General features: G+C 42.8%; 1 protein-coding gene across 1 annotated transcript in view; it reads right to left on the bottom strand.

The window, feature by feature from the left end:
* Positions 1-312: 312 nt before the first annotated feature.
* The window catches only part of LOC146036861 (uncharacterized), a 42,653-nt gene continuing 28,732 nt past the window's right edge, over positions 313-14,233 (bottom strand). Inside the window, exon 3 of the mRNA XM_083160717.1 lies at positions 313-392. Within this exon, the coding sequence (XP_083016843.1) occupies positions 313-392 (80 nt within the window). The remainder of the gene's footprint in view (positions 393-14,233) is intronic.

Raw genomic sequence — 14,233 nt, 5'->3', positions numbered from 1 at the left:
TATATATATATATATATATATATATATATATATATATATAATCTCTAGTGGGAGCAGCACTACCGGCAATAATGGTGAAACTTCAAGGGTGCCATCCAGGGATCCCAATACAACAGGATCGCAGCATACAACTTGGTGTAGAGGCACTCCAAATAAACAACACACCACACAGCGTGGACGGTAACGTTTCGAGGTTTATTACCTCTTCATCAGACACAGAATAACATAAGACATCACAATATATACTCACGACATCAGCAGCAAACAGGAGTCCGGCGCGGGAGCAGCACCCGGTGGTTTCCGCTTCCGTCATCACTCTGCGCCGTCACGCGTCACTACGCAAAGAACGTAGTCACGTTCCTGCAGCCGGGCGGCTCCGTTGCCATAGGACCCTGTAACAACACATTAAAACAACTTTATTAACACAGAACACTACGATAAAAATATGGAAAAAGATAAAATTAAAAGCAGACGTGCAATTTACATACAGGTAATGGCTATCAGCTGATCATAGAACAAGCAAATAGATCATAATGAGACATAACGCTTATAACAAATGGTTACAAAGAGTTATAGAAAAAAAGCAGCATGACGTCATCTGTAGCAGAATACAATAATAAATATAATAATGAAGATAATAATGAATGTACTGGACAAGGGCGGTGCTGAAACAATTGCAGGGAAGTAATTTACAAAAAACAACGTAGACCCAGATGCTCATTGAGGCCCCTGGGAGCCAGGGTCCCCAGGCGATGTATCCATCTAGTCTCGCTTTGCAAAAGTTTTAAAGACCTGTCACCTCTCCTAATGGAAGGGGGTACATGGTCAATCAAAATGTAACGCAAAGATGTAACACTATGACCAGCCTCTAGGAAATGGCGAGCCACTGGTTGGTCACTGGACCCGGATTCCAGGGCTTTTTTAATGGCTTGTTGATGATTGGCCATTCTTTCCTTAATCGTGCAATCCGTCTTACCTATATAGCTATAGCGACAAGGGCAGGTAAGAAGAAATATCACGAATTTCGTAGAGCAGGTAAGAATATGTTTGATAAAAAACTTCTTACCAGACAAGGGGTGGCAAAAAAAGCTAGACACTGTCATTGATCGACAGGTGATGCAACCTAGGCATCTATAGCACCCATTGCGCTTAGTCAAAAAACCATCCCTGGACAGTTGGCTACTAGACATTCCTGTAATGTCAGTGCGAACCACCCAATCAAAGACATTTCTGCCTCTTTGATTGGGTGGTTCGCACTGACATTACAGGAATGTCTAGTAGCCAACTGTCCAGGGATGGTTTTTTGACTAAGCGCAATGGGTGCTATAGATGCCTAGGTTGCATCACCTGTCGATCAATGACAGTGTCTAGCTTTTTTTGCCACCCCTTGTCTGGTAAGAAGTTTTTTATCAAACATATTCTTACCTGCTCTACGAAATTCGTGATATATCTTCTTACCTGCCCTTGTGGCTATAGCTATGTAGGTAAGACGGATTGCACGATTAAGGAAAGAATGGCCAATCATCAACAAGCCATTAAAAAAGCCCTGGAATCCGGGTCCAGTGACCAACCAGTGGCTCGCCATTTCCTAGAGGCTGGTCATAGTGTTACATCTTTGCGTTACATTTTGATTGACCATGTACCCCCTTCCATTAGGAGAGGTGACAGGTCTTTAAAACTTTTGCAAAGCGAGACTAGATGGATACATCGCCTGGGGACCCTGGCTCCCAGGGGCCTCAATGAGCATCTGGGTCTACGTTGTTTTTTGTAAATTACTTCCCTGCAATTGTTTCAGCACCGCCCTTGTCCAGTACATTCATTATTATCTTCATTATTATATTTATTATTGTATTCTGCTACAGATGACGTCATGCTGCTTTTTTTCTATGACTCTTTGTAACCATTTGTTATAAGCGTTATGTCTCATTATGATCTATTTGCTTGTTCTATGATCAGCTGATAGCCATTACCTGTATGTAAATTGCACGTCTGCTTTTAATTTTATCTTTTTCCATATTTTTATCGTAGTGTTCTGTGTTAATAAAGTTGTTTTAATGTGTTGTTACAGGGTCCTATGGCAACGGAGCCGCCCGGCTGCAGGAACGTGACTACGTTCTCTGCGTAGTGACGCGTGACGGCGCAGAGTGATGACGGAAGCGGAAACCACCGGGTGCTGCTCCCGCGCCGGACTCCTGTTTGCTGCTGATGTCGTGAGTATATATTGTGATGTCTTATGTTATTCTGTGTCTGATGAAGAGGTAATAAACCTCGAAACGTTACCGTCCACGCTGTGTGGTGTGTTGTTTATTTGGAGTGCCTCTACACCAAGTTGTATATATATATATATATGTAAACTTGAATGTTGTGGATTTATGTATGACTATGTTAAATGTATTCATGAATATCCATAGTAATTTTGTACCTCCTTTAACATGCCCACAGATTACCCTAGCCAAGTTAATGAGGGTGTCCGTGGGGCCCTCATCAGAATGAGGCACCACCTGCAGCTGTTGGCAGCGGACCTTCAAGATGTCACAGACCTGCTGCTGTAAATGTTTTTTTTTTTTTAATATTTCTGGCTTTTGTGCCAAAGTTTGTACAAATAAATAATTGTTGTTGACAGTTAGAAGTTGTGTGTGTGTTTTTTGAACATTAAACAGTTTATGTGTAAATAGTTTACAATAGTTTTGACTTGCAAAAGGTAAATACTGTACATAGATGTATGTTATTGTAGTGTGCACATCCTTGCAATACACAAATGTACTATAATTGTAGAGCAAATAACATTATCCAAACAACAAAATACACACACACACACTGTGTTTATAACTGTTGTTAAGTTTGCTTTAGAATGTGTTAGTAATAATTAGCACATTGTAGAATATTGCATTTGATGTGCAATTATGATATAATATGCATACATAAAACCTAGATAAAGGGGTAACAATGAATAAATAGCACTTCACATGATGTAAGGGTTAATGTCTTTAATGAATGTGGTAGTAATGTGTTTAAGTATCTATTAGGATTTAATTGATTCCAATTAGAAAACAAACACTTTTTAATGAGGTTGTCTAATTGCATAAGTGTGTCATGTGACCGATTTATGAGTTCAGATAGTCGTGAGTTTTGCGTTAATACTGTTTGTCTGGTACTTTACCTCTCTCCACTTCAACATATTAGATGATTTTTTTAACGAGTTTGCCGATTCCGATGGGTCTGCAAAATCGCTAAAAAGCAAATCTTGCAGACAAAATGTTGATATAGTTTAGTATATACACAATATGTCACTGCCGAGGCGTGCTTCCGTGTGTTATCGGTGACATCCTCCATCGGTACTGCATTCAGCTCAATCAGAGGACATTGCTATTGAGAGCCATACTGCAAAATGCAGCATGTCCCTCACTGTGGCGCCATTACTGCTGACTTTGGCAAGATTGTATGCGCTTGCCGATGCTGACTCCCTGGCTGTCCCGTCGCATTGGAAACACATCGGCTAACGTGTACCCAGCTTATCTCTCGCCAAGGAGTTGTAAAGAGATGCACAATGGTAGCAAAGACAGATCTAGCAGACAGTGTGATTGTAACTAATAACTCACACCTCCAAACTTTCTGTATTTCTTAATCAAGATCTGCCGCACTGAAGTCACAGCCGACCCTAAAAGGGGGCAGAGCTTCCAACTGGGAGGGTGTGGCCTCTCTTATAGGGCATGGCCTAGCCCTGTGGCCCCCATTATAGGCAAATTGGGGATGTGCCCAGAGGTCCTGGAGGTGCTTGGCAGCCCTCACCTCCCTCCCTGCAACGTTGAGATGCCGTGCGCGTCCGCATGGTATCTGTTGATCACTGTAGAGCTGAGCAGCAATGATCGCCAGTTTCCCCCACCTGACCCCCCCCCCCCCCCGCACCTGCGGAATGGACAGCAGCACAGTCTCCTAATAGCGAGACTATCCCATTGTATTCAGGACAGTTGGGAGGTATGTTGGCGTGTTATTGGTTAAAATTGAGGATCTCTTAATCAGTCAGTGCATTATACTACCGCTTACTAATGAAAGAAGGCATAAGGTGGCCTGGGCAATCTAAGATACCAAGTATGAGGGAGTGCCTAACATGCAGGTTGAGAAATAGAGGAGAGTATACATTGAAAGGTGCCTGTGTAATTCAGGTGAGAAGATTCAAATAAATATACCTGTACAAGCTATAAAAAGAGCAATAGCAAACAATCCCAGTGAAATATGTATGTAGCAACCTTGTACATGATGACAATGGACAATGATGTGGAGGGATTAGCTAATGCTGCTTACATGGAAGTAGCAGCGATATCACAGACATGATAATGCAGCAGGAAGCATCAAGTCTCCTGCAAAAATTACTGATTCCAGCTGCTTCCTGGGAAGCTGCACTGAATCATCTGTGACCCCATCAGCTGACTGTATGACCCATGGGATCATGCAAACCAGCCACTGCAGTGACAAAAAATAGGCCTGGAAATTTCCATCCTAAGGCGGTATCCTAGCCTCCTATGTTCCCCAAAACAAAATGATGTGCCTGTGTATTGAGAAATAAAGGCTGTGACCGCCACTTCCACTCAGGGGATCCTCAGCTTTCTGCCTAGGGCCCTTAGACTCCTGGGGGGTTTCTGGGTACTCAGAAACCCCCCCTGCATGCGCTACTGCAACCAAATGGCATCGCTGCTCACAGTTCCAGTTCCAGAGTGTGTGATCCGTGAGAGGTAGATCTATCTATGCAAAGTAAAAGGGAGGGATATAGTGAATAAAAATGCAATTGTTACTCTGTGATATGGTGGCACTGATACTAAGGTGTAGCGCACTGCATCCCCAGACAGGAACTGCACCTGTCTGTGCATGATACTAATATAACCGTGCAGCTGGTACGTGTATAAAATTGGAGTAATGCCACCAATGTTGCAATTGCATAGTGTGGGTCAGCACTTGATGCCACTAATGATTTTGCCCCAACTGTGTTGCCACTTGGACTTCTCTTCCAGGATCTTCCAAAAGTCTGCAAATATTAAATTGCTGTTATAAATATTGCAGGTGCTTTTGCTTAAGCTGGCTAGGAAAGACAAGATGTTAAGGTGCCCTTACATGGTACAATTGCAGTGTTCGATGGGATGTGCACTACTGCACAACTCAAAAAGAATGTCCTGCACATACATCATCTTCCATTTTTCTGCCCAGGCCTATAGTTTATTTAAGTTGCTCTGTAGAGAGTCGACATCCTGATCTGATTTTATTACCTTACAGAGTTTATTGTCATCTGCAAGAATGGACACTTTGCTCACTAGACCATCGCCTAGGTCATTAATAAATATATTTTAAAAAATAGTGGCCCCAACACAGAACCTTTACATACTCCACTTAAGATTTTTGTTCCATTTTTAACAACTCTCTGTTGCCTATTCTCCACCATTTATGGACCCAAGTACAAATATTGCTTCATAGATCTAGCTCTCATATTTTGTAGATCACAGCATCAAAGGCCTTAGCAAAGTCTAAGTAGACCATATCTACTGCAATGCCCTGGTCTAAGTCCTCACTCACTTTCTCATAAAAATAATTAAGTTAGTTTGACATGACCAAATCCATGCTGGTTCCCACTAATAATCTTATTTAACACCCAGTACTCCTGAATGTTGTCACTTAAAGTATACTCCAGTAATTCCCCCTCTATTGATGTCATACATATGGTCTTTAATTTTCTGTATATGTTTTGCTTTCCTTTTTGAATAATGGCATTGCATCTGCTATTTGCCAGTCCTTAGGTACCGAGCGTGGTGAAATTGAATCTTTTTAATTTAAGTATAATGGCCTAGCTATTGCTGAGCTTGGCTCTATTAGAACCCTAGGGTGTATGCCATCTGTCCCTGGGGATTTATTTATCTTAATTTGACATAGTCATTTATGGACTTCTTCCTCGGTTAAACAAGTATTAAGTAACGAGATATTATCATTTCTATTGTTTTGTAACATTCCCAACAAGGCTGCCTGAAACCTCTAATATACAGGCACTATAATTAAAAGAGGACACAGGGCCTAATTCAGTTTTTAAGTTGCTATACTGTTAAAGTTACAATTTACTATTGTTCATTACATTGGGCAGGCACAGGACTCATACTGCGCATTTGCAGCATGGGTCCTATATAGTCCCTTCAAAGCAACTGCAGACATCATGTGACTGACACTCTGCAGCCCTTTGTAGGAAGGAGGGGCATCTATAGTCCCTGCTGACACCAGGGTCTCAGCAAGGGAGCTATGGCAGCCAATCTGCATATCCTGAGGGCTACACAGCTGGCCAATGGTGTTGGAGGTGATCTTACACAAATTGTGCCCTGATTTTAGCACTCTAACAATCTCTTTCCTCAGCATCAAGAGAAAATGAAAGGACATATAAACGTCTTAAAAACTTGACATAGTAATTAGAGATAAGCGGCGGGCACTTTTTCAGGTTTTGGTTTTGGTTTTGGATCTGGATCTCCCTTCGTGTTTTGGATCTGGATTGGTTTTGGCAAAACCACCCTTGCGAGTTTTGGTTTTTGGTTTTGGATCTGGATTTTTTTGGAAAAATGCTAAAAATTGCAAAAATAACAGAATTTGGGCCTGTTTTTGCCCCTAAAGTGTTATTAAGCTCAATAACATTAGTTTCCACTCATTTCTAGTCAATTTTGATCACTTCACAGCTCACAAAATTGTTTTCAATTACTGTAGTTAAGCCAATTTCCCCTGTATGAGTTTCCTGCTCTAGATACTATAGATACTGTGGACACTCCCACAAGTCAGTGTGCTTACGTGCTCATTCTCCCTTCCCAAGTCATGCCCTGAAATGCCCTATTTCACATAAAGACAGATGTGTCTGAGTTCCACCTGACACCAGGGTCAGTGCTACCCGCTGAGCAGAGCCTGAAAGGCAGGGAGGCGCCAGGCTGGAGAGGCACTGTCCCTGCTCTGCGACTCTTCTCTGCTGCTATACATAACTGTTGCCAGCAGCTGTGTAGACAATATGGTGTGTTCAATAAACATGGCACCACTGCAGTATAGTGCAAACTGCCAGGCTTCATTCAGCTGATCTCAGCGAACCCTCTCCCCGACCTGCGCAAGATTACCGCAAGCTCCGCCTGCCCATCAGAGCCACTCATGTTGCTACTGCCGCTGTGGTCGGCGACGCTGTGCCTTTCTGCGGCTGGCATAAAAGCCCCCACAGCTGCAGTCATTGGCACACAAGAAAATGTCTCCTGGCTCCCAGCTATATAAGGCAGCATCGTGGGCATGGCTGCCGTAGGCGCCGGTGCCAGAAGCAAGTTCCCTGAGCGGGAGGTAAGTGCTCTGATTGCTGTGACGCAATTGCTGTGACCCCCACTGTGTTCTGTCACTGTCAGCCCCGCCCATGTTCTGTCACCCACCCTGTGTTCTGTCACTGTCGCCCCCCTGTGATCTGTACTCTGTCACCCACCCTGTGTTCTGTCACCCCTCTTCATGTTCTTCCTTGTCACTGTCTCTGTGTTGCCACCTTGACACCTCCGTGTTGTGTCACTGTAAGACACCCTATTTGTTTTTTTTTATCATTGTGTGACACCTCCCTCTGTGTTCTGTCCTAGTCATAGTGCCACCCCTGTGTTCTGTTACTGTGCCACACTCCTCTGTGTGTTGTGTCCAAGCCACTGTATCACCCCTGCTCTGTTTTCTGTTCAAAATATTGTCCCCTCCCCATGTGTTCTGTGTGACACCCCCCCCCCCCCATATGTTGTGTTATGGTAATTTACTGCTGGGCACTGATAAGTGCTGTTACAGGTGCCTCATTGGATTTAGTGCCAGGCAGTGAGCATATCAGAGTGAGTGGCCATAGTCAGTCACAAATGGTGCCAGATGTGGCATAATGTGGCAAGGAAATTACTGAGTGAGACATATAAATTTTTTCCACCAAATTTCTGGGTCACACACAGGATTTTTGACCCAGGATTTTGGTGGGTCTCCCTTACCATGTGCCTATTTCCACTGCCCTGATTTCCAGGGGTTTTCCTAGGTTGACACCATTTACACTGAAACGGGAATACTGGGAATGCAGGGTGGGCAGCCGGGCAGCGCATGGAAACCGGCTTGCGGGCGGCTGGACATCAGGTCAAAAAACACGGGTAAGAGATGTTTCCACAGCTCGTTTTACCTGCTAAAAACCTTGCTTGAGTCCTGGGTAAAAATCCCAGGCCACTGACAAAGATCCCGGTTTGGTGCACGTTTATTTGCAAAAACCGGGATTTTTATGTCGCTGGAAAAGGGGTGATAAAGTGTAAAGGGAATTAATGTGTGCTATAATGTGTTAAAATGGGGCATTACTGTGTGGCATAATGTAAAAGAAGCACTACTATTTTATGGCATAAGAGATACTAATGTGTGGTATAAGGTGATGTAACATGAATAAGAGTCGCTACCGTGTGGTGTAATGCGACTAAGGGTCACTGCTGTGTAGCATAATTTGAATAGGGGTACTATTGTGTGGCCACATCACTTCCTTGTGAGTCCACATTCCATTTGAACATGCTGTTCCTTTATGAAATATGGGAGGTAGGGTGCAAATTTATATTTTGCAGGGGAGCGCCATCTGCACCCATATAGAGAGCTCCATGTAGCTATAAAACCACCCCATAATGTGTTTAAAAAATAACATATTTTTCTATATAAATAGTTGTTTTGTGTTTTATTATAATCTTTTAGCATCACCGTACGTGATGTAAAGCAAATGAAAACTAGTATTTCACAATATATTCACTTTCTATCTCCAAGAACTTTCTTTAAACTGCTAAAAGAGTAAGCAGTAGGCGGCTTCACTGTACAGTGCCCTCTAGTGTCCTTATAAATAGATCTTAAGCACCCATTCCAGTTGCTTAATACATTTCATGATAATTTTGTACAGCATATACTATTCATATATATTGATATATGATAACCATTAAGTTAAATATAGAAATATACAATATTCAGTGTTTTCTATACTTAATCATACAATCTTAAAGGGGTGACATAAACAATTTAGATAAACATTAAGAATTCTTACCAACATACAATTAGTGCTTATGGCTAATACAACTGCACATTATTAAAAGGAGATCAAAACCTTACATTTATTACTACAATGAAATCCATTTCCGATATGATTTTTTAAAGCAAATGCACAATAAATTGCACAATTCTGTTATATGTTTTTGGAGCTTGTTGAAGTTCTAGTAGAAATAATGCACATACTTAACAACAAGCAGTTGTACATGTACTGTACTCTACTGTACTGAACTGTAAGTCTGACTGTTACAGCAGCTTATGAATGTTGAGCACCATTTAACCATGGTTCCCAAACTTTGTTGAATCATGGTGCCCTAGATTATCAGCAGTTTTTTCATGGCACCTCTAGGATAAAAGTTTGATTCACTATTTGAGTAAAAAATATTGAATTAAGTAACTTGTGCCTACTGATAGGCCACATGTAATATGATTGGCAGCCACTCTCACATAAATAATTTGATTTGGTCCTGTACCACCAACACAAGGCACCCCTGCAAGAGTGCATAGGCACACTGTTTGGTAACCACGGTCATAGACAATGCTACTGTTTTATAATAGTCATCACCACAATTGACAAATTACAAAAAACAGTATTTGCATACCCACTCCCAAAATACCTAGAAATGCTGTTGTACAGTACATTTTAACTCCTTTTTTCTCCCATCTTCGATGTTTGCTCATTTCATTCCAAGTTAATATAACTAATATTTTGTTGGGTTGTTTCAATATATCAAGCTAAAAGTGAGAAAATGGAGAGTTATAAACAGCCAGCCAATCGTCTGTTCCTTCAAGTCAAGAGCCAGAAAATACAGCTAATGAAAGAGATAAAACCTTATCACAAGAGAGCATTGATGATGCTGGGAAACCTGCCGGGGAAATAATAGAGCCTGATCTACCTGCACCGCATGGGATGCATGACAGTATCCTACAGGCCATTAAATGGGCAGTTGAGGATGAAGATGCAGACTATGTTGTGAAAGACCAGTTTCAGCCTATGCTTGGTCCTGCAATTCGACATCTACAGAGCCACAAAGTCCTGAGCTTAGGTGCAGTGGGACTGAACTTGTGTCGCCATGAATGTTGTGCTGGCTGCAGGTGGCTACGAAAAGATGCGTTTATCTTTTTGATGTCTTTCTCTGGGTGGCCTGGAGTTTTCAGAAACGGGCTACAAATGGTGCTTGAAGACAAAAGCATTCTAAATGTGGTCCATGGCTGTCGCTGGCTGGGGGTTGTCTCGTCCCACCAATATGGGGTGGTTCTGCAATATCTTTGATACACAGGTAGGAGATGTATACCTGTTTTTCATGGAAACCAGGGGCTTCCTTCCTAATCGTACGTGTTCACTTAAGGAATGTTTGACTCGACATCTCAACATGTCATCTTCACAAGTTTCATTCCTGACTTACAAGCAAACTTTATTAAAAAATAACCCCAATATATGGCTTGATCATCCAATGTCTACACATTTTCTGAAATAATTGGCTCGGGGAGTCTTACACCGCTTGGCTCTCCGCAGCTGATGATTTGGGCAGCACTGAGTTCTGCTCCGAGCTTCCAAAAGAAATTCAGCAACTTTTTGTTTTCCATCAAGTTAGTGTTTTCTAAGAAGCTGACTAAAAAGCAGTTTAATAAATGATAACCCCCCTATATAGTTTGATCGTCCAATGTCTACACATTTGCTCAAAGAATTCGCTCTGGAAGTCTTACACCGCTTGGCTCTGCGCCTAGCACTGTTGGATGCCATGTTAGCTGATTTTACATCATTGGGTGAGAGGTATTTAAATACATATAGCTAAGGAGCAGTGGATGATTTAGGCCACACTGGGAGCTGCTCGGAGCTTCCAAAAGAAATTGTTTTCCAGGAAGTTAGGCGAGAGGAAGCAATACACAAATACATTGTCATTGGCCAAGGGTTTCTTACAGCAAGTCTCTGACGAAGTCCATCGTGACGAAACGAGTAGGGGCATGGCCTAGCGTCAACGTGACTGTGATCGTGAGCCGACGGGGTAGGATTGCCCTGCTATATTGAGAAACACCATTCTTATGCTGTCAACCTGTGGCAATTTGTGAGCCGCCGCTTGTGGTACGTGATCCCATCTGTTGCCTTGTACCGTGCTTTTAATAAACTATTTTCCATAAAAATTGGTAATGTGCACTATTGGAGTGCCCACACTGTCTTTTAAGATACCAAAACCTGATTGGATTCAGGAGAACCTTCGGGTTTAATTGAGTGGAGCAGCCAGCTTATGAGCGAAGTGCTGGGCTTTTTGATTTACCACAGGAGTGGAGATTGCCCTAAACACCATTACCATCCAGAAAGACTGGGACTTATCATCTGCCAGGATTGGTATTGTTTACAAAGACTGCCTTTACCTCTAGCGCACTGTTTTTTTCGACTAGTTTTATTTATTTATATACATTTTTTTTTTCAGATTATCTCATTATTATATACCAATTAATAGCGACTACTTCTCTAGTAAAAAGTGTGGTGTGGTACTTTTTAGGAAATACTGCACCACCAAATTTATTGTGTGGGCAAAACATGGCACATGTTGGAAATTGCCCATACTGTATGTAAAGCCCGCACAATGTTACTGCCAATGCGGACAATGCGTCCGACATCACAAATCCCCAGGAGAGTCTAAGTGGGGTAAGCCACTGCGAGATGATTTACCTCAGTTTCTCTAAGAGGTTGTCAGCATTATGCCTCTTACTGAAACCGGTGATACACATCGTAACCTGCCTTGGAAGGAGCTCCCATGAAGTAGATGCTGCTGCTGCTGTTGCTGCGGAAGGTGATGCATCTACCCAGTGGGCTGTCACAGTCATATAGTCCTTAATTTGCCCTGAACCATTTGTCCACATGTCCGTTTTTAAGTGGACAGTGGGTACAACCGCATTTTTCAGGGCACCAAGGACACTTTTTGGATGTCTCTGTACATCCTCGGTATCACCTGCCTAGCGAAGTGGAATCTAGACGGGATTTGGTACCGGGGACACAATACCTCCATCAACCATCTAAATCCCACTCCACTGATGGCGGACAATGGACGCACATCTAACACCAACATAGCTGTCAAGGCCACAGTTATCTGCTTGCCATTGGATGACTGCTGTTGTACTTCGTCCTCATGGCAAATGACTGTTGGATGGTCAATTGCTTAGTGAAAGAGATAGCGGTGTTATGACTTTCCCTCTGGGATGATGACCAACTCCCAGCAGCAATAGCAGGAATGGCAGCAGTAGAATGCATACCACTGCAGAATACTCTGGTGGAATCCCGGATGGAAGAGGAGTCAGTCATGATGGTGACATTGCCTGCAGGACTACCTCCAATACGGATGGAAGTGGAAATTGACGAGGGGTGACTTGCTGGTGTGGTTTTCAGGCACTTGGATACAACAATATCAAGGGATTTAGGTGTCCCTGGACTGCTTACGGTCCTAGCCACAGTTTCTGAACTAAACAGTCACTTATGAACTAACTTCAGGTGACGCATAAGCGAGGACGTCCCTAGGTAACCAACATCCCTACCCCTGCTTATTCCAGCTTTACATAAGCTACATATGGTGAGACAGTTGTTGTCCGGATCTGAATAAAAATAATTGCAGACCAAAGAGGTGGATTTTTTGGTCTTCTGCCCAGGCATGGTGATGGCCTTTTGCATCCCACAGACAACAACTGTCTTGCCCGGTGCCTCATTTAAGAAAACCACATCACCATAAGCAGCATCCTCCTCCTCATCAATTTTCTGTTCAGCGCCAGCTACATCAATTACCTCCTCCTGGTGTACAACAATGACAACTTCAAAATCAGGAACTGGACTTTGGGTGATCCTTCCAGCATATACAGAGGATTGAAGGAGCCACCTCTTCCAGTACAGTGATGGGAAAGACAGGCTTTGCAACCACCAACACCCTTGGACTCTCCTTGGGGATTTGTGATACCATGTCTTTTAGAAGGCTGAGTTGTTTGCTGTCTTTTTGTTGACAGCTTAACTCTCTTTACATTTCTAGGGTGGGGGATGAGAAGGAGGTCTGTGATCGTCGTGTAAAGCTGGACCACTAGTCAAGAACATAGGCCAGGGCCTTAGCCGTTCCTTGCCATTCCGTGTGGTAAATGGCATATTGGCAAGCTTACGTTTCTCCTCCAAAGATTTACATTAATTTTTTTTCTTAAACGTACTCAACTTTTGCCTTTTTGGATTTTCCCTCAATGATGACATTGGGCATCGGCATTGGCAGAAACATTAATGGCATTTCATCATGTTCTATGTCTTGACTAGTGACAGAAGCTTCAGCACTTGGAGGAAGTGGTTCTTGTACTATTGGAGCCTCCATATTTTGGTTCTCCATTATCTTTCTGGAGTACAGTCAGACAGCAGCAGACACAGACATTTTTTAAAGGATTATTATTGAAGTCAGTAACCCTTATTGTAAAAAAAAGAATGATTTCTTACAGTATTTTTCAGCACCGATGTGCGGTGTGCATACAGGTGAGTTGAGACTTGTACTACCCTGGCCTGTCCCAGCTAACAGTCACACAGCAGCAGACACAGAAAAATTGAGAAGGTTTTTAAGGAATTTATTTAAGTCAGTAACCCTTATTGTCCCAAAAAATTAGATTGATTATTTTGCAGCACCGATTATTTTGCAGTACCGGTGTGCACACAGCTGAGGTGAGACTTGTAGTACCCTGTACCAGCTAACAGTCACAGCAGCAGACACAGAAAAATTGAAAAGGATTATTATTAAGGAATCTGGTGGTAGGGAGTGGGACTGGAGATCAATCTATATGAGGCACAGGCACAGACTACAGGGATAAATATATAATATACTGCACAGCCCAGACTTTGTCAGTGTACCACCACAGTACACTACACTACACTAACGCAGTCAGACTCAGCAGGTTGTCACTATCAGCAGTATAGTAGATAAAACTACTACACCACGCAGGAAGTCACTATCAGCATTGTAGAACTACTACACCATGCAGGTTGAACTTGTCACTATCACCATGCAGGTTGCACAGCGGGGCTGGAGAGTGAGCACGCAGGCGGGTACCAGGGAAGACAGCCAGACGTGCACACTGTTCAATCTCCTAGACTGGAGTGAACATGGCACCCGCCCGACTGTCCTTATATACCTATAGTGACGTTGTAGTGATG

The sequence above is a fragment of the Crinia signifera genome, chromosome 9 (genome assembly GCF_055691185.1).
Source record: "Crinia signifera chromosome 9, ASM5569118v1, whole genome shotgun sequence".
NCBI classification, from domain to species: domain Eukaryota; kingdom Metazoa; phylum Chordata; class Amphibia; order Anura; family Myobatrachidae; genus Crinia; species Crinia signifera.
Note: the sequence above shows the minus strand (reverse complement) of the source record. Positions and strands in the feature narration are given on the sequence as shown.